At 36.3% G+C, this 27,947-nt stretch overlaps 1 protein-coding gene across 11 annotated transcripts in view; it reads right to left on the reverse strand.

Annotated features, from left to right (window-relative positions):
• Positions 1 to 27,947, reverse strand: part of caska (calcium/calmodulin-dependent serine protein kinase a) — a 509,789-nt gene that overhangs the window by 17,607 nt on the left and 464,235 nt on the right. For 3 of the 11 annotated variants that reach the window (XM_039745129.1, XM_039745124.1, XM_039745123.1), the window contains 7 exons: positions 27,545 to 27,630; positions 21,084 to 21,152; positions 13,682 to 13,720; positions 13,244 to 13,312; positions 11,046 to 11,081; positions 4,924 to 5,120; positions 773 to 888 (listed from right to left, as the gene is read on the reverse strand). In XM_039745129.1, coding sequence (XP_039601063.1) covers positions 773 to 888; positions 4,924 to 5,120; positions 11,046 to 11,081; positions 13,244 to 13,312; positions 13,682 to 13,720; positions 21,084 to 21,152; positions 27,545 to 27,630 — 612 coding nt within the window. The remainder of the gene's footprint in view (positions 1 to 772; positions 889 to 4,923; positions 5,121 to 11,045; positions 11,082 to 13,243; positions 13,313 to 13,681; positions 13,721 to 21,083; positions 21,153 to 27,544; positions 27,631 to 27,947) is intronic. The other 8 variants (XM_039745126.1, XM_039745127.1, XM_039745131.1 and 5 more) reach the window with 5 other exon arrangements.

Here is a 27,947-nt window from a genome sequence, read left to right on the forward strand (position 1 = left end):
TGCAGTAAAGTATCGGCTGGTTGCAATTTTTGAAAGAATTTATTTTAAAATTCCTGCAGAAGAGACACTGTATATTCCAGATCAATGCTAGCTTTTTAGGTTACAAAGGGCATCTTGACTGCTTGTGTGAGGAAAACCTTAAAGTGAGGCCATTACTGTGCAATCCCCACAGCCTCCCTAACATCATTCATTCAGTGCTTACTATTTTTCCTTGTTACATTCAAAGATACAGTACAATGCAACTGGGAAGACAAACAGGAGCCTCAGTGTATTCTCCCCTGAGCCTAATTATTTCAACATTTTTGCAGGAATAAAATAAAAATGTATACTTTGGCATGAACAGCACAGACAAAATGGCATGTGAATACATTACTTCCCTTTTAAAAATGCACTGTTCATCAAAGTGTACTTGAAAGAGCAGTTTAGTGATCATATCCTGTCCTTCCTTCCTGTTTTGGTTTATTCTCAGTGATATGACCAGCCGCACATTAACTTGGGCCCCCCAGATAAACTACATGTACTGTATGGATTGTGTGTATAAACTAGTGGAAGGGGGGCAGCAGGGTGAACAGCTCATGTACAGGAGCTGGGGCGTCATGCAGAAAATAACACTTCTATTTTTCAGTCAAAAAAAAGGGTGTAGATAAGCAGACTAGATCACCTAATTTTGTTTTCTCTCCATCTAGCAGTGAAATCAAACAAAGTAAAATCCCTATTGCCGAACAGCAACACAATTTTATTATATGGAATAACAAAAACACATTGTATTTACCTGCATTGTGCTTTGCTAAATATTTATCTTTGTACTGTTTTTTCTTCTTGCCAAACCATGTACAGCTCGCCTGCTGCTCCTGTTTTGTTTTCTCCATGGCTATGCATGCAACACGCCTAAATGGGGGAGAAACACAACAGAAGTCCTAATATTAGACTGAGTGAACATATAGAAGGTCTGGAGACACATAAATACACCTCAGTGAAGTGAGGGAAACATACCAATGTAAATGATTAATAGCAGCAACAAAAAAAAAACCCAAATGTGATAAACGAATATGCAAGATTCAGGTTATTAACATACATTTGAATATATCCAAAGATGTACTGTTTTTGATAAGAACATTTGAACTTTCATTTTTTGATTAATATGACAGCCCAGCTTGGCACTGTCATTATTGGCATAGTATATCCTACTGAGGCAGCCCTTCTGATTCTGAAACAAATGGTAGCCACACTGGGCCAGGTCTGGAGCTTAGGGTGGGGGTGGCTTTGCTACCCATGTAGTGTAAGTTGGGACTTTGATGTAAAGCAGAAGATGGATGGCCAACAGCTTTTCTCTTCTCTTTTCCCCTCAATCTGTGCTGCAATTAGCAAAATACATCAGCATAAACCTGACAGTTATGTGTGCCTTTTGAAGCATGTAGTCAGCATGTAGCACATCCTCAATATCTTAAAAAACTGGGCACATGATTTTGCAGGAGTCTGAGTCACAGTTTATATCCTGGTGTCATCACCAGCTGTGAATTACGTCTCATATTTCTCACTGTTAGAAGTCAAGAGTTCAAATATCTCCATGAAATTCTTGATAGAAGTTTCATTTGAGGAGTCAACATTCAGGACACCCAACAGATCTTGCTAATGTTGAACTGTACATGTAGAATGGACACCCTAAACCCTCCAGCATTTGCTATTTCACACACTGTGACTCTTTGATTTTCCTTATTTCTCTAAATGATAACGAAACGTCTTTTGATGTTGCAGGCTGGTCAGAATTTGGATCATCTCCAAGATGCCCTGGCACAATGGAATTCTGTTAGCCATGACAACAATAACATTTATTTATACAGCACATTTTCATACAAATGATTTAGCTCAAAGTGCTTTATAAGATGAAGAAACATGTTTATAATATATATATATATAAATAAGATTAGGCAATACTAAGTAACAAAGAATAAAGTAAGGTCCGATGGCCAGGAGGACAGAAAAAAAAACAAAAAAAAAACAAAAAACAGACACTTAAAGAGGACACATCCAGTGGCATATTGACTAGGCAAGTGGGAATCTTTGAAGGTATATTCTGTTGCTTTAGACATTTAATATTTAGATTTTTAGCACCCATTTGTACTTGGTCCTAAAGGAAAAAAACCACATTATTCATCATGGATGATAAAAACTAACAACTGATGGATTTTAGTACACAGGACATCATTTTTGGCCACTTTCAAAAGTCAGTCCCATTGGACGCCAAATTCAGACTCAAATGTTTTCGATCACAACCATTATACATTGCTATCCTGTATAGTGACTAGAGTACACAGATATCTTAAGCTGGCTGCCCTATAACCCCAACATGGTGCTGTTTCTGCATATTTATTTGGATGAATGCCAAATGTGTAGCATTGCCACATAAGTAAAATATTACAGCCAAGTAGTTTTATGTGCATTGTATTGTTCCTTGTTTGTTTTTTGTGTGCTGCCCATTACTGCTGAGGGGCTTCTACACAGTTTCAGGTGGAGGAGCCTTTTGTAATACAGGACCGTGAGCCGCAAGGTGGTGCTTCACAGCATTGCCTTCATGGGTGGGATCTGATAAAGTCTATCAGAAACTGTTCCAGTTAGTAGCCAATGAAGGATTGGAGTGGCAAAATTAAAACCAGCAAGAAGGAAGCAATCAGGAGCAATGGTCAGTCTTTGTGGCAGCTGAAACTTAAACCGAGGAAAGTAGTGATGAACACTATCGACGCGGAGGAAAAAGGTAGAAACGGCTCGCCCTGTTCCGTAAGTCGTACTGTGAGTGTTGTTGAATTTTAAATGAAACAACTCTAATGCAGTTGAAGTGCAGACTTTCAGCTTTAATTCAGTGGGTTGTACAAAAAGATTGCATAAAAATGTGAGGCAGCTAAAGCATTTTTTAACACAATCCCTTCATTTCAGGAGCTCAAAAGTAATTGGACAATTGACTCAAAGGCTATTTCATGGGCAGGTGTGGGCAAGTCTGTCGTTATGTCATTATCAATTAAGCACATAAAAGGCCTGGAGTTGATTTGAAGTGTGGTGCTTACATGTGGAAGATTTTGCTGTGAACAGACAACATGCGGTCAAAAGAGCTCTCCATGCAGGTGAAAGAAGCCATCCTTAAGCTGCGAAAACAGAAAAAACCTATCCGAGAAATTGCTACAATATTACGAGTGGCAAAATCTACAGTTTGGTACATCCTGAGAAAGAAAGCAAGCACTGGTGAACTCAGCAACGCAAAAAGACCTGGATGTCCACGGAAGACAACAGTGGTGGATGATTGCAGAATCATTTCCATGGTGAACAGAAACCCCTTCACAACAGCCAACCAAGTGAACAACACTCTCCAGGGGGTAGGCGTATCGATATTAAAGTTTACCATAAAGAGAAGACTGCATGAAAGTAAATACAGAGGGTGCACTGCAAGGTGAAAGCCACTCATAAGCCTCAAGAATAGAAAGACTAGATTGGACTTTGCTAAAGAACATCTAAAAAAGCCAGCACAGTTCTGGAAAAACATTCTTTGGACAGATGAAACCAAGGTCAACCTCTACCAGAATGATGGCAAAAAAAGTATGGAGAAGGTGTGGAACAGCTCATTATCCAAAGCATACCACATCATCTGTAAAACACGGTGGAGGCAGTGTGATGGCTTGGGCATGCATGGCTGCCAGTGGCACTGGGACACTAGTGTTTATTGATGATGTGACACAGGACAGAAGCAGCTGAATGAATTCTGAGGTGTTCAAAGACATACTGTCTGCTCAAATCCAGCTAAATGCACTCAAATTGATTGGACAGCGTTTCATGATACAGATGGACAATGACCCAAAACATACAGCCAAAGCAAACCAGGAGTTTATTAAAACAAAGAAGTGGAAAATTCTTGAATGGCCAAATCAGTCACCTGATGTTAACCCACTTGAGCATGCATTTCACTTGTTGAAGACTAAACTTCAGACAGAAAGGCCCAGAAACAAACAGCAACTGAAAGCCGCTGCAGTAAAGGCCTGGCAGAGCATTAAAAAGGAGGAAACCCAGCATCTGGTGATGTCTGAGTTCAAGACATCAGGCTGTCATTGCCAGCAAAGGGTTTTCAACCAAGTATTAGAAATGAACATTTTATTTCCAGTTATTTAGTTTGTCCAATTACTTTTGAGCCCCTGAAATGAAGGGATTGTGTTAAAAAATGCTATAGTTGCCTCACATTTTTATGCAATCTTTTTGTTCAACCCACCGAATTAAAGCTGAAAGTCTGCACTTCAACTGCATCTGAGTTGTTTCATTTAAAATTCATTGTGGTAATGTACAGAACCAAAATTAGAAAAAAGTTGTCTCTGTCCAAATATTTGTGGACCGAACGGTATATGTGGAGGTTTGTTGGGATTGGCCAGCCTTTCCAGTTAAACATGGGAATTTGGTGTGTTTTGAGGGATTTTCTATGTATATGGTGTGGGAATTTGCTCAAGTGACAGCTAAAGGGGACTTTATTTTGTTGGTGCTGTATGAATGTAAAAGTGTGAAATTGTTCTGTTAAAATATATCTATGTATGTAATTTTTTCTCTTATGTTTTTCCATAACTGTTTCCTTTTGTTTTCTGTCTTTGCTTAATAACAAGTTTTGACAGAAGAAGTGGCAGAACAACCAGGTCTAATTTGCTACCAAGAACTTAACAGGTTTATCGTCAGTGTAGCATTGCCCTGTTTGAGTTTAGGGGAATCGTTACAAATGATACAAGGATACAAGAAACATCTGCAGTTTTTTGAGACACACATCTGTTCATTTCCTTACACTTGACACACAGCCCTGGATGGCTGACAGAATGTCTTGCTTGAAACTAAAATTAAAACTACACAATTGCCCTAGAACACAATGGTATTAAACAATGGCCACTATGCAACACAACTTACCATTCCTGGAGTTCTGGAGATGGGATAAGACCCGCTGTTCCATTTTTGGCATTTTCCAGTTTGCCTTGCCACCAGTTGTGATCATCTTTGCTGATAATCTGTATGATGTCACCGACCCGGAACTTGATGCCTGCTTCTTTACAAGGAATGAGGTCATCCTTGGCTGGATCATACTCAAACTGTGCCCGTACATAGATCTGCCAAGCAACACAGCGGTTAGTATATTTACTCTTTATGACCCCTTTTCAGCGGTGCGACTCAACGGCCAGGACAAGACATTTTTAGTTTGGGCTATCAGGTCTTTATTGCTAGTGAAATACAGCAAGGAAATACAGAAGGCATAACAAGCTGCAGTGAAGAAAAATAAATGCAAAATTGAATATGAATGGGAAAAAGTCATTCTCTGCTGTGCTGAATGAAAAAACATGCTGATGCTCCAACAAAAAAAAAAAAAAAAAATGAATATACTTCTTAATATATCTTGGCAAAGATATTAAGAAAGTAGTTAAAATTCAATGAAAATATACAAAATATGAATTACATCACCTAAATAAAACTATTGCTATTAATATAAGAACAATTTAATATTGAAAGTAAAATTGAACTTAATTCTAGTTTTAAAACTTAATATTTAAAATGTATTTTAAAATTTATAGTGTTTCTAAAGAAACGTTTACATCCGACGACAACTAAAGACTAAGAACATTTGCATTTTAAAACTACGTTATATACACATTAAACCTAAAATCTGTTTACTACTTAAAAATGCAGAAAGTTTTATCAGCATTTAGACATGCATTTCATATTTACTGCTCAAAAGAATTAAAGGAACACTTTTTAATCAGAGTATAGCATAAAGTCAATGAAACTTATGGGATATTAATCTGGTCAGTTAAGTAGCAGAGGGGGTTGTTAATCAGTTTCAGCTGCTGTGGTGTTAATGAAATTAACAACAGATGCACTAGAGGGGCAACAATGAGATGACCCCCAAAACAGGAATGGTTTAACAGGTGGAGGCCACTGACACTTTTCCCTCCTCATCTTTTCTGACTGTTTCTTCACTAGTTTTGCATTTGGCTACAGTCAGTGTCACTACTGGTAACATGAGGCGATACCTGGACCCTACAGAGGTTGCACAGGTAGTCCAACTTCTCCACATCAGTATGTGCCATTGTCAGAAGGTTTGCTGTGTCTCCCACCACAGTCTTAAGGGCATGGAGGAGATTCCAGGAGACAAGCTGTTACTCTAGCAGAGCTGGACAGGGCCATAGAAGGTCCTTAACCCATCAGCAGGACCAGTATCTGCTCCTTTGGGCAAGGAGGAAGAGGATCAGCACTGCCAGAGCCCTACAAAATGACCTCCAGCAGGCCAGTGGCGTGAATGTCTTTGACCAAACTATCACAAACAGACTTCATGAGGGTGGCCTGAAGACCCGACATCCTCTAGTGGGCCCTGTGCTCACTGCCCGGCACCATGGAGCTCGATTGGCATTTGCCATAGAATACCAGAATTGGCAGGTTCACCACTGGCGCCCTGTACTTTTCACAGAGGAGAGCAGGTTCACCCTGAGCACATGTGACAGACATGAAAGGGTCTGGAGAAGCCAAGGAGAACGTTCTGTTGCCTGTAACATCGTTTAGCATGACAGGTTTGGTGGTGGGTCAGTGATGGTCTGGGGAGGCATATTATGGAGGGACGCACAGACATCTAGTTGATTATTTTGATTTCAATCAAACGGTGTGGCATCCTTTCATTCCTTGCACATTACCCAGTCCATATCAGTATAGTTATCTAGCATGATTTTTTTCCCATTGAGATCTGATATGTTTTCAAAATGTTCCTTTAATTTTTTTGAGCAGTTTATTTAGGATTATAAACATCTTACAGTTGGCACATTGCATTTACAACATGTAAAATACGGATTTATTTTTGTGCAACAGAAATTCTGGAAATGAAGGTGTCCCACTGGCAAGCAGACTGCATGTCCATTACATATGTGGAGGCAGAGGTCACTTGAGCCTCAGTCCCTGGCTTACGCTCACATACACTTGCCAGGGTGCCAAAGTCAGCAGGAGTTTACACTGCAAAGACACGGCACAATCACATACTGACCTGGCAACAGCAACTGACACACCTACAGCAGTTGTTAAAATAATATAAAAAGTGAAGGTAAGAAAGCAAAAAAAAAATTGTTCAGTTTTCTTGCCTGCTAGATTTTTTCCTCTGTGTTGCACAGCAGACACCAACAAGCATCGCTTCTAGACACAACTTCATGAATCAATGTAGACTAGTCAAGGTTGCAAGAGTTATCATTTCACTCAGAAAATTGTTATATAAATACAAATGTTATGTATGTTGGATGTTACTTTAGATTTTGTCTTTACCAAAAGGTTTGTGGGGCAGCACGGTGGCGCAGTGGTAGTGCTGCTGCCTCGCAGTAAGGAGACCTGCATGTTTTCCCCGTGTCTTCGTGGGTTTCCTCCCACAGTCCAAAGACATGCCGGTTAGATGCACTGGCAATCCTAAATTGTCCCTAGTGTGTGCTTGGTGTGTGGGTGTGTGTGACCTGCGATGGGCTGGCGCCCTACCCGGTGTTTGTTCCTGCCTTGCTCCCTGTGCTGGCTGGGATTGGCTCCAGCAGACCCCTATGACCCTGTGTTAGGATAGAGTGGGTAGGAAAATTACTGAATGACTGACAAAAAGTTTGTGTCACAAATGAACGTACCTACAGTATGTGCACTGACTGTTCAGACGTGTTAAATGATTTAGCTGCAGGTGTGCCCTCTGTTAGTGAGAATACATTGCATTTAACAGCAATAATATTAACAACAATAACAATAAAAATCCTGGTAGCAGCCTGATATAGGGCTTTCTAAAGGATATGCTATTTTTTCCATTTTAGGGATGACGGTTCCTGAGATCATTTGCATTGAACACTTGGGTTAAGTGAAGCTGCATTTATACGTTCAAAAAAGCACCTTAAAAGCAGGCTTAACATTGTAGCCCAGGATGCAACACATGAAACCTGAAATAAAAGCTGTGAAATATACAAAGTATGCCCACTTTGAAGCAGATAAGCTTCTGATTTAAAATAAAAAAATAATAACTTTTCTTTGACATTTTCAAGGTTAGATTTGTGACATTAAACTGAAGCCAGAAGTAATTCTTATTTGACATTTTTGTCACTTGTTTGTCTAAAGGAAGGATCGGTTTTCTTCTCTATTTCACATCAACTATCATGAGTGGAATTTTCATGTAAACATCATAGCATACAGAGAATGCTTAGCTACCGATGAGAAATAAAATATCACAAAAATACTGAAAGTACTATAGTACATGTGACATGTTAGATGTTTAGCACAATATTCCTTTCTGCTCCATTATTGCATGTCCAGTAACCCCAAGAGCTTAAAGTTATAACTTGTGGTGCTTACACAGGAACTGTGAGGCATCAGTTCTGGACACCACTGGCAAAGCTAACACATGGATAAACAGACTTACTTTAAAGAAAACTATCCATTTCATTCTTCAGCTTTATGCACTGTTAATTGCTTTATTTTAAAAAAATGGAAACATGTATCCAGAACTCCATGTCTGCCAAAGGCTGGTACTACTATGTGACAAGAAGGGCTCTTCATCTGCTACTTTGAAGTAAGATTTCCCATGGGAGAAGCATTAGTCACCACCCTCTGGAGCAAAGGCAGTTCTAAGTGAGCTTTATTTACACTTTCCGCATATTGCAAGATCTCCATCCTGAACTTTCTCTCCAACCCCAATATCAAACTGTCCTCACAGGTTATAATTTTTATGTCATCCCTGACACTGCTTAATGTCCTGTACAAGACTGCTATCTCTTGAGTGATTATTTTCAGAAACAAAGGCTAGAAAAAAATAATTGATCATAATTTACTATACTTCTATATAAAAGGTCAATGAATTAAGCTCTTTCTTGCTTTAAGGATAGGTGTCACACACTCTGTCACTCAAGGCTGCATCCCTGTGTTCAAACCCAGCTAAATATCAACTTCTGGGTGTTTTTAGATGTTACGATAAATGACTTCTCACATAAAGCAGGTTATTAGTAATTCTAAATACTATGAAGTGCAATGTGCTGTTTCAAACAGCTTCTGATCAACGTTTCATGATGACAAGTATACTGATTCAGCCTTCTAAACTGAACATGGAGTTGATTTCTCCCAAATGCCCCAGGAAGCACCAGTTAGCCAGAACACTGCCACAGTCCCTGGCGGTCAATTTTTGTCTCTGTCTGTACCTTCCTAAACCCCATCCCCAGCCCAACAAATGTTAAGCTGGCAGCAAATCCATACTGCTGTGTTCTCAATCAAATTGGTAATTTTCAGTAACAAAGCTAAAGGTTTTGCTGTCAGATATATCAATGGTTAAAATCTTTTGTATAAAAATAAATGCTGAGAAAAACTGCATAAATTAATGGCTGCAAGTACACCATTTCTGATGCTAACTGCTTCAAGTAAAATGTAAAATATGAAGTGATGGAGTGGAATGAAGAATATGGAGTGATGGAGTGGAATGAAGAGGAAGAAGGACTTCTCTAAAAATTGTGGAGTCTCACAACAATAAATGGGACATTTTTACAAAAACTGTATGGATTTACACTTTTTCAATATGCCTGCTATACCGGACATGAATGAAGATGCAGCATCATTCCTGGCTTGTGTTTCACACAATACATAAACAAAAATGTATTTGTGACCTTAGTATTCCCCTATCTAAGAAACAGCAAACCAAAGTCAGCCTTCAGGGGTAACTTATTCAATAATTTAATACATTATATAAAATGAAATATCACACATTTATAAATAAATGCAGATATCAAAATATTACTGTTGTTCAATTCAAAATAGCCCTCTTATACAATTTTCATTCAATCTTGTAACTTAAATTCAGAATACTAACTTATACTCATAGATTGATGTATTGTTTTAGAATATTTTCAATAAAATACTTATATTAGTACATACTTCTTGAAAAAGGAGAACAGCTTAAAATCTAGATTTACAGAACCTTAAAATTAATTAGGGTTCCTTTAAAATCAGCTACCCAGACAACCTTGGAAATATAAAGTACAATAAATACAACTGTTAACTGAAAAATAAATTATACTATTTTACGGTTCTGTTAAGGTGTTAAACGTTATGTTTTGTTAGTATGCAGTATTAAACCAATTCCTCTTTCCTATTTAAAATATTTTGTTGTACTTACTACTTGCTACAGTATATATTAAAGCTTGTGATACCATATAAATTCACTTTTTTTGGACTTGAAGCAATACAGTTCTGTAGATTTCACATACATTATTGCACAAGTCTACACGGTTTTCACAAAGGAAGTCAGCACCTGGAAACAGACTTATTTTTCAAAGCTTTCAGGTTCAAATATCATTATGACGATGCTGGGTACTATGTAAACTAAAGCCAGACTGTTTGTACGCACTGTAGATCTGTAGTTTAAAGAATCAGACCAGTTTTGGAAAAATAACATTAACCTCTCTTAAAATGTTTAACACAATTCTAAGGGACTTACCATGTCACATCAAGAAATTAAATAAAAATCACTTTAAGTATAATTCAGCACTTAGTCAAAATAAATTAATTGCGAAATGAAAGCAGAAAAATGCAGTAACAAGATATAGTGCCATGGCATACTTGAACCAAGGATATACTGACACCAACCAAAATAGTAACATTATAATTATTGTTTGATATTTTTTTTACACTAAATAATGACCTTTTAGTAGCGCTCTGCTTTTAGAGACAACAAATAATTCTGAAAAGAAATCCTGCTTCTAAGACTAATTCAGACATCATATGATCTTTCTTGTTTGTGAATGCATAGCTAAACAATTTTATAGGCTTTGCAGCTGATTTTGATGTATGGTAGTCAGTCAATCCTAAGCTCAGGTAAGCAATGATATTAATGGATGAAAGGCAGAAGCAAATTAGTCAGCAGAATGCTTTGCTGAAATGTGGCATGTTCTCCTATGGTTAGCACAAAGAATGTATATGATGAAAGCAGGCTGGGATCTAGAAACGACTACGAGACATCTATTGTAGAAAAAGGGACCACGTGAGGGTGTAATCACCTGTCGTCCTTTTGGCTGAGTAGTTGCTGGCAAGTCCTGCAGAATAAAGCCAACCCATGAAAGAATTTACTGTAAGTGGGAACAAGTCAAACATCTCTCCAAATATATTTTAAAATTTGAAAGCCTAAAGATCAAAACCTCTACATAAGTTGTCAAAGTACATTTTTAGATTTAAAGGAATACTCTATCCAAAAATATTTTTATATGTTACTTATCCTATGTATTTGGTACAGGTGGCTGAGAAAAATGTTTAATCTCATGTTTTCATTTAGAAAGGAGAGAAAAACGTTTATCACAGAACATATTTCAATGGTCACCAGTTCTGTACAACCACAAATGATGATAAAAATGTCCTTGGAAGAAAGAAAAGAAAACCTCACATTACTCAAGTCGCATTGTCCACGTTTCTTTTATCCTGTCATTAGTTCAAAACATATGCTTTGTTTTGCTAAGACCGAGTTAAATCGTTACTTCCAGAGTTATTAGGATGTACAAAGACTTATGGAAGAGACTTTTTTTTGTCTTCAATTCAAAAAGTCACTCCCTTGAGTTTTTCTTTGGGTTTCCTGTTTAGGCACAGTATAAGCTGATAAATCAGAGAGTAACCATTTTTTTAAGAAAAGAAAAAAAAATTGTTATGCACATTTTGAGCTAGTGACTAGTTAACAACCGTGGATTATGCAACATGAGTACCATGAGATTTTTTTCCCCCATGTTTATTGTTTACTATTGTAAAGAAAAGGTGACCAATGAGTTTTGTTATGTGATAAATTTCTTTTTCTCCATTGAGGATAAAAACATAAGATTAACATTTTTTCTCCAGTACTACTACAAAGTACATGGGGTAAGTAACAGAAAAAAAACAGATTTTTTGGGTTGAGTATTGCTTAAAATTACACACGTGGTTCACAAATAAAAACCAAACTGCAGAAAGCAAGACAACATTAGTCGACAGGTCAGCATCTTCAGCATCAACATACACAGAAGCACTGAAATTAAAAATAAATACAGAAATAAAACATATTGTAAACATATATACTGTAAATTGCTTATACCAGATACTCTTCAGGCAGAAAATACAGTATAATTATATTATCTGGTATTCTAATACAGAACACTCTAGTTATCATTGTAAACATTAAAAAATATAACCGATTAAGAAAATACTACATATATTTGTGTCCTCCCATAGTCAACTAATATACTCTACCATTAAAATGTAGTATAAACCATTTCCATTTTGTTCTATGCAAGACAATGCATCAGTTTTCCTTATATTTACAACTTTTGACTTTTTAGGTACATAGTTTGCTATAACCTTTTGAAAAGGCTTACATTAGACACATAGGGGATTACGTATATTTTGTTCTACATATATTTTTTAATATCAATTCATGTGAATTTAGATTAAGTGTGAAGCATAAGCTTACACATTATAAATGATTTTTCTTTGTCAACTTGATCTGACGAGAGCTGAAGATGCTGTCTTGCTCGGCTAGCATTATGAATGCACATGTCACATTTTAAATGCCAGGCTCTGAATTTACAAAGAACATAGCTACACCAAAAATTGGGCACACCAATTTGAAAACTGAGATAACGGAAATCAAACCACTTATTTGCACATTTTACTGGTTACTTTAGAACCAGTGTGACATGAAGTAGTCAAAAAATAATGTTTTAAATAACAGGACACGGTCGCATGACGTTTACTACTATACTATTGAAACTCCTTAAAGAACTTGAGTAAAGCAAAATAAATTTGTCCTAAAAAGCAGCTAGTCATAAATTTATTGCAGATAAAGAAGGAAATTCTTTGAGGTAAACAGAAACCCAAGTGTATAGTAGGAGACAACTTTTGTGTGAGCTGAAGGACAGACTTCCAACAATCAGATAAATAAACCTTCTGGTATATAAATCAAAATAAAAATAAGCGTTAAAATCTAATTAAATATTCTTTATGTATACACAAATATAAAAATGTGAATATATATGCATATTCAAAACACATACATATATGTGTGTATATATATATATATATATGGTGTGTAAATATTTAAACACACACTCAAACATATACATACACATATGTACAAACACACACACATAAAGTATGCACATACACCAATAAATAAATAAATGTGAACATGGCCAACAAAATGTGGAATACTTGTCTACATCGGAAGCAGAAGCCTTACCAAAACTGAACTGTTAATGCTGGTATGCCCATTAGCTGGGGACTGTCTGGAAGTGGATGGGGACTCTCTCTGAAATAAGACACAAAGTTCAGTAACAGGAGAACAGCAGACAACTGCCCAGAGAAACAATGTTGGAACAGGGAATACAAACAAGGAGCCATTTAAATAACCACGTGGGGTTTGGAACAGGATGGAGGGTAGGGTTGGTTGGAGTGGGGGGCATAAGGGCTGACACAACATTTTGATTGTGAACTTCTTGCTACCACTGGGCAGGTCTAAAGCCATGATAGAACAAACATAAAGCTAAAACACAAAAGTTAGAAGCACCAAGTACGTTCTACAAACAGTCTCCATTACAAAACTGTGATTGCTAATTTGTTTTTAATGGAGTCACTAGGAGAAGCTTGACAATAGATAGTAGGCTAGGCTCATACTCACAGATATGCCAGAGGAGACATTTTTAAAGACAGGGAGGTTCTGATTGAAGGCACACAACAAAACAAGAATAGGGTTCAGGAAAAAAGAGGCCAATGACAAAATAAAATACACTTTTTCCCCAAGAAAATACTTTGCATAACCACCATTACAAAGGATCAAGGCTTCTGATAGCACATACTAGAAACCTTCAACAGTGCTTTGAAACAACCAACCACTAAATTTATTTACAGCATTATCCAACCCACCAAACATGACATATTTTCCTTGCTTTCTTTGATTTTTGGATTAAACACCATCTATACACATTGAATGACACAGAAAATAGATATTTAAAAGAATAAACAAAGAGGAGTTTTAGATTTTCCAAATAACTGAGCCCAGCTCCTGCATTTGTCAATTACACATCTTCCACTTAAGTGAGAGCATGAATGTGGGGTTCTGTTGTTATTACTCTGTCAGAACCAAGGTCGCTGCTTTGGACAAGAATCCTACAAAAGTCAGTCCAGATCATTGACTGATTAATGTATGTTTTGATCATTATTTAAAAAACAGACAAGCAAAAAAATAAACAAAAAATTCAATTTCAATGAATAAAAAACAAGTTGGAGAAAGAAGAAGAAACCTCTTTGTTAAAATCACAAAATCTCTGCTGAAAGCACTGTTTTTACATGTACCTAGTGTGAACTTAAAGAGAGACATACAATGTCTTTACTACATCATTACATAAGAAATATACATAAAACATCCAGGGAAAACTTCTGACTATTTAATTGTGGAATCAATATTATGACTATATAATTATGGAATTTACCTATGTCAGTTGGAGTATTAAACAATTAGTGAACACTCATTTCTATATATCTGCATTACTTTCTCAAGAAAATGCCCCTAACTGCTATATACCCGTTCAGTATAATGAGTGCAGACCTGCTGGTGACAAGGGCCTATGTGACTTTAGCTATTATAGCAGAGGATGGGGAAATGAGCTTAACAACTACTAATCAAATCAAATGACCAAAAATAAAATTATGATTCAGATTCTACACAGAAGAAGACACCAGCTACAGATTGGGGCAAGTTTCCCATCTAAACTACCTCAGTAAACATAATTCCGATTTAACCAAAGCTTATGGGTGGTAATAACCACAGAGCCACCTCACCAAGGGCTTCATGTATAAATGGTGTGTACGCACAAAAATGTTGTGTACTCCCGTTTCCACGTTCAAATCGCGATGTATAAAACCTAAACTTGGCATAAACCCACGCACATTTCCATGGTAGCTCATACACTGGGGTACGCAAGTTCTGTGCTTGGTTTTTTTTGCAGACTGCTGGCCCCAGCATCAAAGCAGTGCTTTTGTTCCTGTGTGGTTTCCCATTTTTTTTAGATCCACATCCCTGATGGGGCTTTATAAATACACTGAAGTTAACCGCATATTGTTTATTAGTTTAATGCATCTGATTGTAATTAACCAGTAACAATATAGCAGTCCACAGAGTGGTCAAACTATTCTAAATACAATAGCTGCTTTAGCATTGTTACTCTCACTGCACCTTCTTCTTTCAGCTGTTCCTGTTAGGGGTTGCCACAGCAGATCATCTTTTTCCATATCACTCTCACTACAACACTCAGAGTATTTATATCACTGTATCTGAGTGGGGAATCACAGGAGCAGCTGATCGGGAAGAGAATTATCGGTATACAGCATCAAGCACACGCTGCCTCAGCCATGCTGTCTATTGAACTGCTCTCATATGGCAAACGCTTCAGAGCCCTTCCTGTACAGACCTCGCAGTTCAGAAACAGTTTCATCCCAAGAACTATAAATGCACTCAATCAGTCCATCAAGTGCTCCTTGTAGAACTGTTTGAACTTATTGGTACAGTCACCTCATTGTAAACTTGCGATACAGTTATAATATTGCACAACCTGAGCCACTTTATAAAGCGTGTATTTACATATGATGACAATATCATTTTTAAGATGAAATGCAGCAAAATATGTTTATTATATTATACAGATAAAACTTTAACTTCATTAAAAAAAATCTAAACTGTTAACAAATAAACGTGTGAGGACACAGTGTCACAGTGCTAGCAAGGAGCTGGTGCTCCGTTCACGGATTATTCCTACCTCACGCTGTATTCTTGCTGGGACTGACGTGACACTGGATGGATAGAATAATTTAACATGTACTACGAAGATATTTCAATGTTCCTTAAAAGTTTGGAAGAATCGGCATTCTAAGCTTACAGATGGCTTAACGTCTATTACAGAGCTGATTGTGTGGCGATTGGGTATTTGGAGAAAGAAAAGTAAGGACAGAAATTGGGGGTTAGTACATTTGAAAGAGACAGTGCTGCTGCAATAAATTATTTCATCGAAGGTTGCGCACGGCTGAGCAAGCATCTTGCGTGAGGTATGAAAAATCACTGCGTCACCGTGTTCCCATGTTTAATAAAATGCTTTAACTCCTATCATCATGAAAATTATATCAAGTATACATCTGAGTATTTTAATACTGTAATATCATGAATGTAATGGATTCTGTGTCCTGTCGGAGGAAAAGAAAGCCCGTTTAAGAATCACGTAGTGATTCACACTCATACAGCATATAGAAGATTAAATACAAAACAAAGCATTTAACGTGCTACTTTAGTTACGATGGGATTTGAGAAACTAGTAAATTAAATGATTTTAAGATGAAGTTTATGATGTTCTACTTTAATGACAAAATTAACTACGTGATTAAAATGGAAATATTGAGATTAAAGTTGACATTTCGTGCTTTTTCCCCACTGTGTGCCTATTTTTTTTCTCTGTACCCTAATAAGCTTTCATATGACACGGTGGGCTACGAATTGCCTTTTCACTGTGACTTTGATATCTGACAACTTCTTTTTTATTTTGGGCACTGTGCAACTTTGTGAACTTGAACTTTCGAGTTTCTCCGACACTCTATGTTACTCGATCAACTTCCTTTTGTTGTTTATACCACTGCTTAAACCAACAAATAGTATGTTTTTCCTTAACTCCACTTAGTATTCACTGAAATTCTTCTATTTTCCCCTGTGCTTTTGCCATTGCCTTTTCACAGAATGCTGAGCTTAAGGGCTATTTATATTGATTTGCATATTCAAAGAGGTGTAATTCTGGGAGGAGCTTGGGAGTGGCAGCAGGCGCGTGCACGTGTGTTACTTTCACGCTGACTGGGATTTATGTACCAGAAGAACGTGGAAGTTGGCGAATGCACAGATTTATGCATCTGGATTTTTTTGTGCGTATGAACATTTCTGCTTTTGTCCGTACACTATGTTATGGTGTGAATTCTTCGCACTGCGTTATGCATGAGGCCCCAGGTCTCCGCATAGCTGATGGTGATTAGTTGTAACAGGAGTGTATAAAAATACAGATAAGATGTTATTAATGTTGCAAATGGCTACTAATGCTCGAAATGTCTAATTTATCCAAAACAAAAGTTACATTTTCAGCAGTCATTGCTTCAGTTTTGTAATGGTAAACTCTTTTAGCTCATCCATCCATTAAAAATGTTTAAATGCTAACTGGTTATTAGAAAAACTTTTCTAATTGTGGTAGCACAGCTAAAACCTGTTATCCTGTTCAGTAAAGCAAGGCTGCAATGTAGTAGCACAACTAAAGTTTAAAAAAGGCCAAAGCAAAGAAGCTTTCTCAAGAAACATGTCAATCTATAGTTGTTTTGCGAAACTGACGTTATTCCATGCAACAATCTGCCAAGAAACTGAAGATTTTACACAAAGTTACTGTCTTCAGAGAAGATGGCAGGACTGAAAAAGAAGGGGAAGATCTAGATGCACAATAGTATAAGAGGATAAGGGCATCAGAGTCTGTAGTTTGAGAAACAAATGCTTTCTAAGTGCTCAGTTGGTTGCTTCCTTAGATCTTCTGCTGCCTCTTTTGGCTGCTCCTGTTAGGGGTTGCCACAGCGAATCATCCTTTCCATATCTTTCTGTCCTCTGCATCTTGCTCTGTCACACCCATCACCTGTATGTCCTCTCTCACCACATCCATAAACCTTCTCTTAGGCCTTCCTCTTTTTATCTTGCCTGGCAACTCAATTCTTAGCATCCTCTTCCCAATTTACCCAGAATCTCTCCTCTCACATGCCCAAAACAACGCAATCTCGCCTCTCTGACTTTGTCTCCTAACTGTCCAACTTGAGCTGACCCTCTAATGTCCTCATTTCTAATACTGTCCATTCTTGTCACACCCAATGCAAATCTTAGCATCTTTAACTCTGCTACTTTCAGCTCTGTCTCCTGCTTTCTGGTCAGGGCTACCGTCTCCAACCGATACAACATAGCTGGTCTCACTACCGTCCTGTATTCTTCCCTTTCACTCTTGCTGATAATCATCTGTCACAGATTACTCTTGACACTCTTCTCCACTCATTCCATCCTGCCTGCACTCTCTTCTTCACTTCTCTTCCGCAATCCTTGTAACTCTATAGTGTTCATCCCAAGTATTTAAACTCATCCACCTTCATCAACTCTACTCCCTGCATCCTCATTATTTCACTGACCTTCCACTCATTCACACACATGTATTCTGTCTTGTTCCTACTGACCTTCATTCCTCTCCTCTCTGAAGCATATCTCCACCTCTCCAGGGTCTTCTCAACCTGCTCCCTACTCTCACTCCAGATCACAATGTCATCAGCAAACATCATAGTCCATGGGTACTCCTGTCTAATCTCATCTGTCATTGTGCCCATCACCATTGCAAATAAAAAAGGGTTCAGAGCCGATCCCTGATGTAATCCCACCTCCACCTTGAATTTATCCGTCATTCCTTCCGCAGACCTCACCGCAGTCATACTTCCCTTGTACATATCCTGTACAACTCTTACATACTTCTCTGCCACTCCCAACTTCCTCATACAATACCCACAACTCCTCTCGAGGCACCCTGTCATATGCTTTCTCCAGGCTCACAAAGATACAATGCAACTCCTTCTGGCCTTCCCTATACTTCTCCATCAACCATTTAGGTGTATATGTGTTAGCCCGCATTAATTTAGTTTAATTTCTAATAGAAGCCACAGATCTGTTTTTACTTTTTTTCTGTATATATATATATATAAGAACTTTGAACAACCTACTATACTTTTGACCAAAATGATTTTAGTGGTGTGGAAACTACCATATTTGATGCTATCTGTATTCTGCCATTAAACCTGTACATAAATATATGTTCAAGTACTGATGGAGGATTAAAGATGTAAACAACGAAGGTTTCAGGTTTAGATGGCTAAGTTAGAAAAACGAGTGGTATTAATATTTGGGGTTCTCCTAGTTTGTAAGAAATCTTATACAGACATAACTGTTAAACTTCATTACTTAACCAATAACATACTATATAAAGGAAACTAAAATGGCAGATGAATGATTATTTCTCAAACAAATATCCATAACAAAGTTTTTAAAAAAAATGAAGTTAAATAATTTACAAATAAAGATATACAATAAAAATAAGAAATCATTCTAATAGCAAAGTATTTCACATGATGTTATAATGCAGCAAAAGAAACATATACAGGTTAGTTCATTTTTTGCCCACCAGATTTAACACCCAAATGTATTCCAAGTACTCTAATCAAAACAGTAACGGCAAATGACTAAAATGCTAGTTTTCCTCAATAAGCTCCTTATTTGGTCACTAGTATAAACTGTATATAGTACACAATGGTAAAGTTTAATGTGCATTACAAGTAAAACATTCAGAGCTGTTCATATTGTAAAAAAATTACACAAAATAAAAAAATGAACATCAGTAATGTCTTAAATGGTTTTAGTATCTTTTCTCAGGAGGCAATATAGCAGCATATAGATAACACAGTTATAACTTACATTACTGCCTTTAAAAAAAGTCTGAGACAAAAGTGTCTTATCTTAATTTTAAAAACTATGATTAATTAGGCAAATCATAAAACCTGTTAATTGGTGTTATTAGTTCTTCATCTGTTTTATGTATACCACTTTCATTGCATTGGTTGAAATTTTTTACGAACCAAAGGTATTTAAATCTATAAAGATTAGAGAAGCACAGATTGAGAATGAAAAGTTTTGAATGAACGCATGTTATAAATTAGTTAATGAACTTCATAAGTCTGTGGTGTATATCCAGTCCACCACTAACTGCTATACAAGAATAAAATGTAAAGTTACAAAGAATATGAAAATAATAATAAACCTCTCAATAACAGAGTTTTGATAATTATTGTTAGAAAGCAAATTAAACTTTTAACAATTAAAAAATGAAAAACAACAACTTAATGCATTTACACAGTACGCATGAAGTTAAATTGAAAAGTAAATTAAATTTATAAAAACTTCAGTATTATTTTTCAAAACAATTCTCATACTCTAAATATTGCTTTAGAAAAATATTTTCACTATTAATTATTGTTTACCATTATTGATGATGTCAGCCACTTTTGTTCTGACACTTCCAAACCTTTGTGTTTATTTGTACACATTTCTTTGCCTAATTCACTTGTCTCTGTAAGTACCATTAATCTACAGAGAATCTGAGAGGGTTTGCTAAGAATACCTTATTTCAATGTGTTGTTGACAAAATATACTGTACACACTGTATGTAAAGCAATGCTTACACAATTACACTTAGTCTGTACAATGCAGGCTGAGTGCACTCTATGGCTGAGAATTCTATATATCTGCATAACAACTGTTGCAGGTAGGTTCATTTTTCAAGTATTTTTTATATAGTAAGATAGTTTTACACACGTTTTAGCTTCACTTTCTGGTTTATTGTTGCATTTTAGTTATAGCAGCAAAACACCTGGCAAGTGCATTGTAACTTCTTTTATGAGATAAAACTAGAACAAGATGAGTAATCATGTTTATTTGTTGCTAGGGAACTTTATTACTATATGGTAAAAATGACTAATATGTCAACAACAGTACTAGGTGCATGATGAACATATCATCTTGGTTAACTTTTCCCCCAATACAGGTCTTTAGGCATTTTATTAAAATCAAATGCATCTATACACCTAAATGAAGTGATAAATTTGTATGAACATGCCACACTGAGCATGGCACAGTGAGCTATTTCCCATGCACAGGTGTGTTACACAGCAGCACATATTATGGGTTAGTTCATGATATGGAAGACAGGCTGAGCAGGTACAGCCTATTCTGTGGTTCCGATATCTTTGTTGTGAAATTGGTGTGCAAAATAGAATAGCACAGGCAGAACAGATCTCTAAAAAAGCGTTAACAGACAGCCACTAGCAGGCAGTTAATAAATAATTAAAAAAAAGTTTCATTTAGAGGGCAGAAACAACAAAAGATACACACAAAGATTACATATACATCAATGGAAATTTAAATCTCTTACCTCACAAGATGAAGACTGAGTGCGATAGCTTGGCACAATCTTAAATGTGATACTTCCCCTCATTTCTCTCTGATGAACCAAGGGGAAAAAAAAAACAAAAAAGGAGGTTCATTATAAATAACAGACACTGCATAGGTTTTAATTGGAAACATAAAAATAGTTACAGCACTCCTGTGCTCCAGGGCATCAGCATCTCCGGTGCTCCTATATAAACACACGAGAGACTGAGACAAATAAACACAATATTCCATAAACCAAAAACATTTAACAAACCAGTATTAAAAGGAAACAATCTAACAAAGACAGACACCTGCGGCTTGTACTCATTTTCTAAGTTCCGAATGAAGGCCTATAGGGAAAGCTGCATAATCAATCATAATAGATAATGGTTTGTGAATTAAAAAATGTTCTATTCTTTCTAACATACACAGCATTTAGAAGATGGGCAAACAACAGCATAACTTTACTTTCTTCCAAATTATTACTGTTGACTTTTAGGAAAATTTTCTTCAAGTAGCTTTATTCTATTCTTTATTCCCAAAAATAGAAACAAACAAACAAACAAAATAAAGCATAGGCAGATCTCTTTTAATTAAATGTACTTCAGCATGGTAATAAAATGTGAACAAAATACAAAAATAAAAAACAGGGACCTTAAATATAAAAAGAATTACATAATTAGTACAGTATTGAATTCTTAATCTAAAATATAGTAAATCAGCAGAATATGGAGAACACAGTATATTTTTGCTATCTGTACAAAAGCAGGGTAATCTATAAATCTGAGTAGAGTGCAGAACAAGGATGTCTTCTTTTAAAAATAAATACCCTAGCGTTACTTGCTGTGTACCTGATCCCCATTATACAGGGTCAACAGAAATTACATATAATTTCTGCTTCCAGTCATCAGATGGGACCTAGGCTCCACCATGACCATTGGACATATTAATGTTAGCTTCTTGCCTCTGAGTAGTCTTGTTGCAGCCACTCAAGATTGCCATAATGTTAGATACACCAACTGACCCATCCAAGCTAATATTAGCTTTATTAGGGTAAAGCCTTCTGTATGAAGTGCTTGTGGCTATAACAGCCTGTTAAACTAAGTTATTCTGTAAAATTTATAAACAGTACATAACCAAGATAAGATAATAAATAATATATTTTACCAAGAGAATGATAGATAACAATTTGTACATTTTTTGCTTTGTTTTCAGGAATATTTAAATACGATGTTTCCCTTTAGAGAGAAATGTGTGCCAAAGACTTTTAACTTGTTTAGCTATTCTGGGACATTTGGATAATACTATGATACAGATGTGTTAAAGTTGAAACTATTGATAATGGTGGTTGTGACACCTTACAATATGGCTGACTTTTACTTTAATTTTTCTTTCAGCACACGCAGAAACACAGGGGTTCTTACCGGTTTTTTTTTTTAAAACTGTGGAACACACCTAGGGCTAGACTATAAAACGGCAAAGACAATCATCATTAAATAACTCTTCCTTAACAGAAACATAACACATGACAAAAGAAAGTCAGCAGAACTCATTTCATCCATGTTTTGACAAACAACACAAAAAGCCAATGATAATAAGAACAATGCTGCGCTGAACCAATCATGTGTTCCAGCCACATCAGGTTAGGTTGATGCACATAGCATGGAGCGTAACAGCTAGCAGCAGCACACGTGCTACTGTTTGGGTTGCAGCAGCTGCGCATGCCAGTATGTCAGGAATGGGAGTGGGATAAAAGAGAAAATGACAACAGAAAAAGTTAACGAAAAATTAGGGTTACTGAAAAAGACACTCCAACGGACACAGCCCAAGGCTCAAAAGATAAGGACATTGTTGAAAGGAAGGGTCCAAGGAATTTGGTAGTGTGGAGATACTTTGGCTATTTAAAGTATGACAAGAAGCAGAGTAGCGTGCACTGCAAATTGTGTTGAAAGCATGTTCCCACAAAGACAGGCAATACCACTAATCTTTTGTACCATCTGAAGCAGTGCCATCCTTTAGAGCATGCGCAATGCAAATTTTACAGTCCCAGATCCAAACAAGTGCTGCACTAATGGGGATTTCTTGTGCCTTTCTTTTTTTTCTTTGCCTTGGAGCATAAACTGGCCATAATTGAGTGAATATGTCAATTTTGCTTATGTTCTCTTGTGTTCACATTTGAAAGCTTCTTGAATTTGTATGGAGGATATACTGTATACAGCATGTTCTGTCTATTTATTTGTGGGTTTGTTTCCCAACTATTTAAAACAGTCTGAATCTATACAAATGAAAGGATACAACATAGAGGTAGTTTTTTTTTTAGATTTTATTTTGTATTAATACCTAGTTTTTTTATTTGGAACTGACCAACAAATTTTGTCTGTGTTCTCCTGTCTCGATTTAAGATTTTAGTTTTAGATTTACAATTTTAGAATTAATATTTCATTTTTTTTTATTTGGAGTTGACCAACAAATTTAGTGTGTTCGCCTGTAAAACCTGAAAGCTTTGGACTGTTCAGAATTGAGACTATTTTATTTTATATTACCTATTTTCTTTATTTGGAAATGACAAAATAATTTAGTTGCGGATTTTCTTTTCTGCTCTCCTGTAACACTTGAAGCTTTTGACTGGTCAGAATTAAAATTTTAGTTTATTATATATATCCATTTTATTTATTTGAAATATGTGGTGTGACAATTTAATTCCTGGAATGGCTGCGTAGTGTCACCCGTGATGTAATTGTATCGAAATCACGTAAGTATTCGTGTTTAAACATGCTTGAACTAATACGTGCTTAAATTGCAAGCTGACAGAGCAAGTTGTTAGTTAACTATTGGGAAGGTAAAAGATATCTGCATATACAGTTTGGCGTAAAAATGGGTGATCTAAATTTAGAGCAACGTACGAGTATTAATATCAAATTTTGTGTGAAAATTGGCAAATGCACTACTGAAACATTACAGCTGTTGCAAGTGGCATATGGTGAAGATGCTATCAAAAAGTCGAGTGTGTTTGAGTGGCATAAGAGGTTCAAAGATGGGCGAGAAGAAGGGACAGCCAAACAACAATGATGGACGTTAATACGTATTGAAAATGAGTTCCAGGCCTGCTTCCAGAAATGGGAATGCCGTTTAAGTCAATGTATAGATGCACAAGGGGAGTACTTTGAAGGTGACAGTAGCCACTAGTGTATAGTTCCACATGTATATTTTTTAAAAGTGCATTCCAGGAATTAAACTGTCATACCTCGTACAGTTGTACAATGTTCTACTGTATATTTGTCATGTTCCAATAGAAAATAAATAATATTCAAACCAAAATTAACCTTATGATATCATCACATTTCACTTAGGACCAAAAATTAACCTTTAAGCTGATAGAAACAGTGATTTGATTTATGATATACTATATGTTGATTGATATGAAAAAAATTATTATGAAGAATTTTTTTTTATATCAGCCAGCCCTAACCACACCTATAGTTTTCAATGCACTACGTGAGCTGCAAAATAAGAAATCCACATTTCTTTGAAAGTAACACTAAATGTTAGACTCAAAATATTTACCTGATAATGACATAAATATTTGTTTACTAATTTTTTTAAATTAAATGTAAAAAAAATTTAAGAAGAGCACCTTGCAAAGTGCAGCACGGTGGCACAGTGGTAGCGCTGCTGCCTTGCAGTAAGGAGACCTGGGTTCGCTTCCCTGGTCCTCCCTGCATAGAGTTTGCATGTTCTACCCGTGTCTGCGTGGGTTTCCTCCGGGTGCTCCGGTTTCTTCCCACAATCCAAATACATGCAGGTTAGGTGAACTGGCGATCCTGAATTGTCCCAAGTGCTTACTTGGGGTGTGTGTGCGTGTCCTGCGGTGGATTGGCGCCCTGCCTGGGGTTTGTTCCTGCCTTGTGCCCTGTGCTGGTTGGGATTGGCTCCAGCAGACCCTCGTGAGCAATGACTGACTGACCTTACAAAGTGATATTAGAACATCTTTTTGAAATTATTATGAACAAAATCAATCCCCATGACCCTGTTTGTTGGTTTAATGATTAGAAATACTCTGAAATGTACTTTCTAAATAAAACATTTAAATTCATTAACAAGCTTTCTGATGTAAACTAGAGGATACTGCTTCTTTTCTTACTGATTTTTTTCCATCTTCCGGAAATGGAAGACTGTGAGGGATAGTCATTAGACTTAGATGGGTTTTGACAACAAAAGGATAAAAACAGGAACAATGTTAATACTTCCCGTTTCTTTGGTAACACTTCTACGGTAAAAAAAAGCACACATTAGCAAACAAGTGAAGAACAAGTAGGGAAGGGATGGTAACTTGCAAATAGTTTAGTAACCGGTGCGCACGCTGCATAAAGACTTAAGATCACATGTGATTTGAGATTTTTGTACCCATGGCATTTGAAATTTGTCTGATGCAAAGCAATCGTAGGACATTGTAAAATGTTCTAATAAACTGATCTGACAAATATACAAATTATGAGAGTATTACAAGCCTTTAAATATAATATGCTGTTAAATTTCTGCTAAACAGAAACATGGAGAAATGATCAATGCCAATGGATCGTGATTTTATATTGATAACAATACAGTATGCATGTTCAGGCAAGGCAGGTGGTAAGTTGAAAAACTCTAAACCTATTGAATTTAATTTAATTATTGCCACCACAGATTGTACAGAAAGCGTGCGTGTGTCTACAAAATCAGAAGCCACATGGGAATTTAATTTTAGTTTTTTTTTGCAGGGCCAGATATTGTTAAGCAGTTGCAGCCATTGAGATGCTTGTAAAATGTTCATAGGTCCTTCAGGTTCTGATGCCCTTTGACACTCAACCGATTGTCAATATGGTTAATCAGGCCCTGAGTTACAAGACAAAAGAAAGATGCCCACTTAACTTAACTGAAATGCAGATAATGAAACAGCAAATGCTCTGCATTTCCATTTTTTTGAAATTTTCAGTTTAGAGACTATTTAGTAGGTAACTCAGTGATTTGGAAATTATAAAGGGAGAAGTGCCCTTAGATTGAAAAGGGTGACATTAAATACTTCTCCTCAACTACATAATTGTTATCCTAGAAAGTTTAAGGAAGTTAGTGAGTATTAAAAAAATAACAGTTACTGCAAAGCAGGTTGAGTTGCATTAGTCAACAATCAACACAGATTTAGATGGAGGAAGGCATTGTATCACTGATATGCTGAACTTCTATGAGGAAGCAGTAAAAGCATACAATAAAAACGTGCATGTAATACTATTTATTTTAATTTTCAACAAGGTACAAATGAGAAGCTCCTGATAAAACTAAAAGAAGTTGGAACTCAATGGACAGTGTGTGGATATCAGCAAAATTGGTTTAAATGCAAGAAGCAAAAAAACTTGTTACTGATTTAAATGAATTTTAATTTGAGGGACACCAAGAATCAATACTGAGGCTGTTGCTCATTTGGATGTATAGTACATAAATGATTTTGAAAAGAATGCAAATATAACAAGCTGTTTAAAAGTGCCATCCATAAATAAACTAGGTGGAGTGGCAGATAACTTACATGTAGTAAAAGCCAGATCTTTACAAATGTACCTAGACATGATGAAGATTTAGGCAGAATCTTGGCAGACAAACCTCATGTAAATACATGTAAAGTAATTCATGAGGAAAGTGCAGATTTGAATATACACAATGACATGTTTTAAACCTGAAAGTATACATTATGTGAAAGAACTAGGACTTGAAGAGGACTTGTCTCTGGCTAAATTCCGTGTGCTTAAGTGTTTAAAAAAGCTAACAGGATGTTGGGTAACAGTGCACACTGTATAGACTACAAGCCAAGGGACGTTATGCCTTGGCTTTATAATCCTTTAGTGAGACCTCGTCTACTACACTATGTGTAGTCCTAGTTTCCATGTTATGAAAAAGATAGAGAAATGCAAGAGAAAGTCCGAAGAAGAGCACCTAGAGTGATAAAGAGGACTGCAGAGTATAACCTATGATAAAAGATTAAAGAACCTTTTCACTTAAAGCAAACAGGGGTTACAGTAAGTGGTGACATGAAAAGTATTCAAAATTATGAAGTAGATCAGTGCAGAGAATCACTGCTCCTGGTTAAATGGAAACTATTTAATGGTAAACTTGACACAAATAATTAAGGAAAAAAAAAAAAGAATAACTTTTTCATACCCAGAATTGTAGTTACATGGAATAATTTGATAACTACTGTATGTTGGGCAGTAATGGTCTGGGCTTTAATCAGAACTGTTGAAATTTTTAATTTCTGAATGAAAAAAATAACAGCAATTGGATTTCACATGATAAAGGGCTAAGGTTTCTACTTCTTTCATTTCAGAAACATTAGGTACAAAAGGAATTGACAAACTGGGCTGGACGGTTAGTTATTAGTTTAATGGCACAAGTTCTTTAAAAACCTTTTCTATTCATAAAAGATTGTTTACTTACAAGCATCTTTTGCAGTTGTTCCACAGTTTGGTTGGCTACACTGATTCCATTTATTTCTCTAATTTCATCACCAACATGTAGAGTTCCTGGAAACAATTTCATAACCATTAACAAAAATATAGTATATGTACTGAGCAATAAAATCACCCAAATAAAGTCAAGTGCAGTATTAAAAATATATTAAAATGTACTACCAGTTACAGAAAATGTGAATGGAAATCACCACCTTTAAAAAATACATTAAAATTAAAAAGCTAAGAAAGATTAAACAGAGGGACTACATCTTGGAAAAATATGAATAATTAATTATAATCCTTGCCATCCTTGTAACAATTGCTCCATAAATAAGATTAATGCTGTAGTAGGCAGAATCTGATACTAGGGGTACATACAAATTGGTTTG

Source organism: Polypterus senegalus, chromosome 2 (genome assembly GCF_016835505.1).
Source record: "Polypterus senegalus isolate Bchr_013 chromosome 2, ASM1683550v1, whole genome shotgun sequence".
NCBI classification, from domain to species: Eukaryota; Metazoa; Chordata; class Cladistia; order Polypteriformes; family Polypteridae; genus Polypterus; species Polypterus senegalus.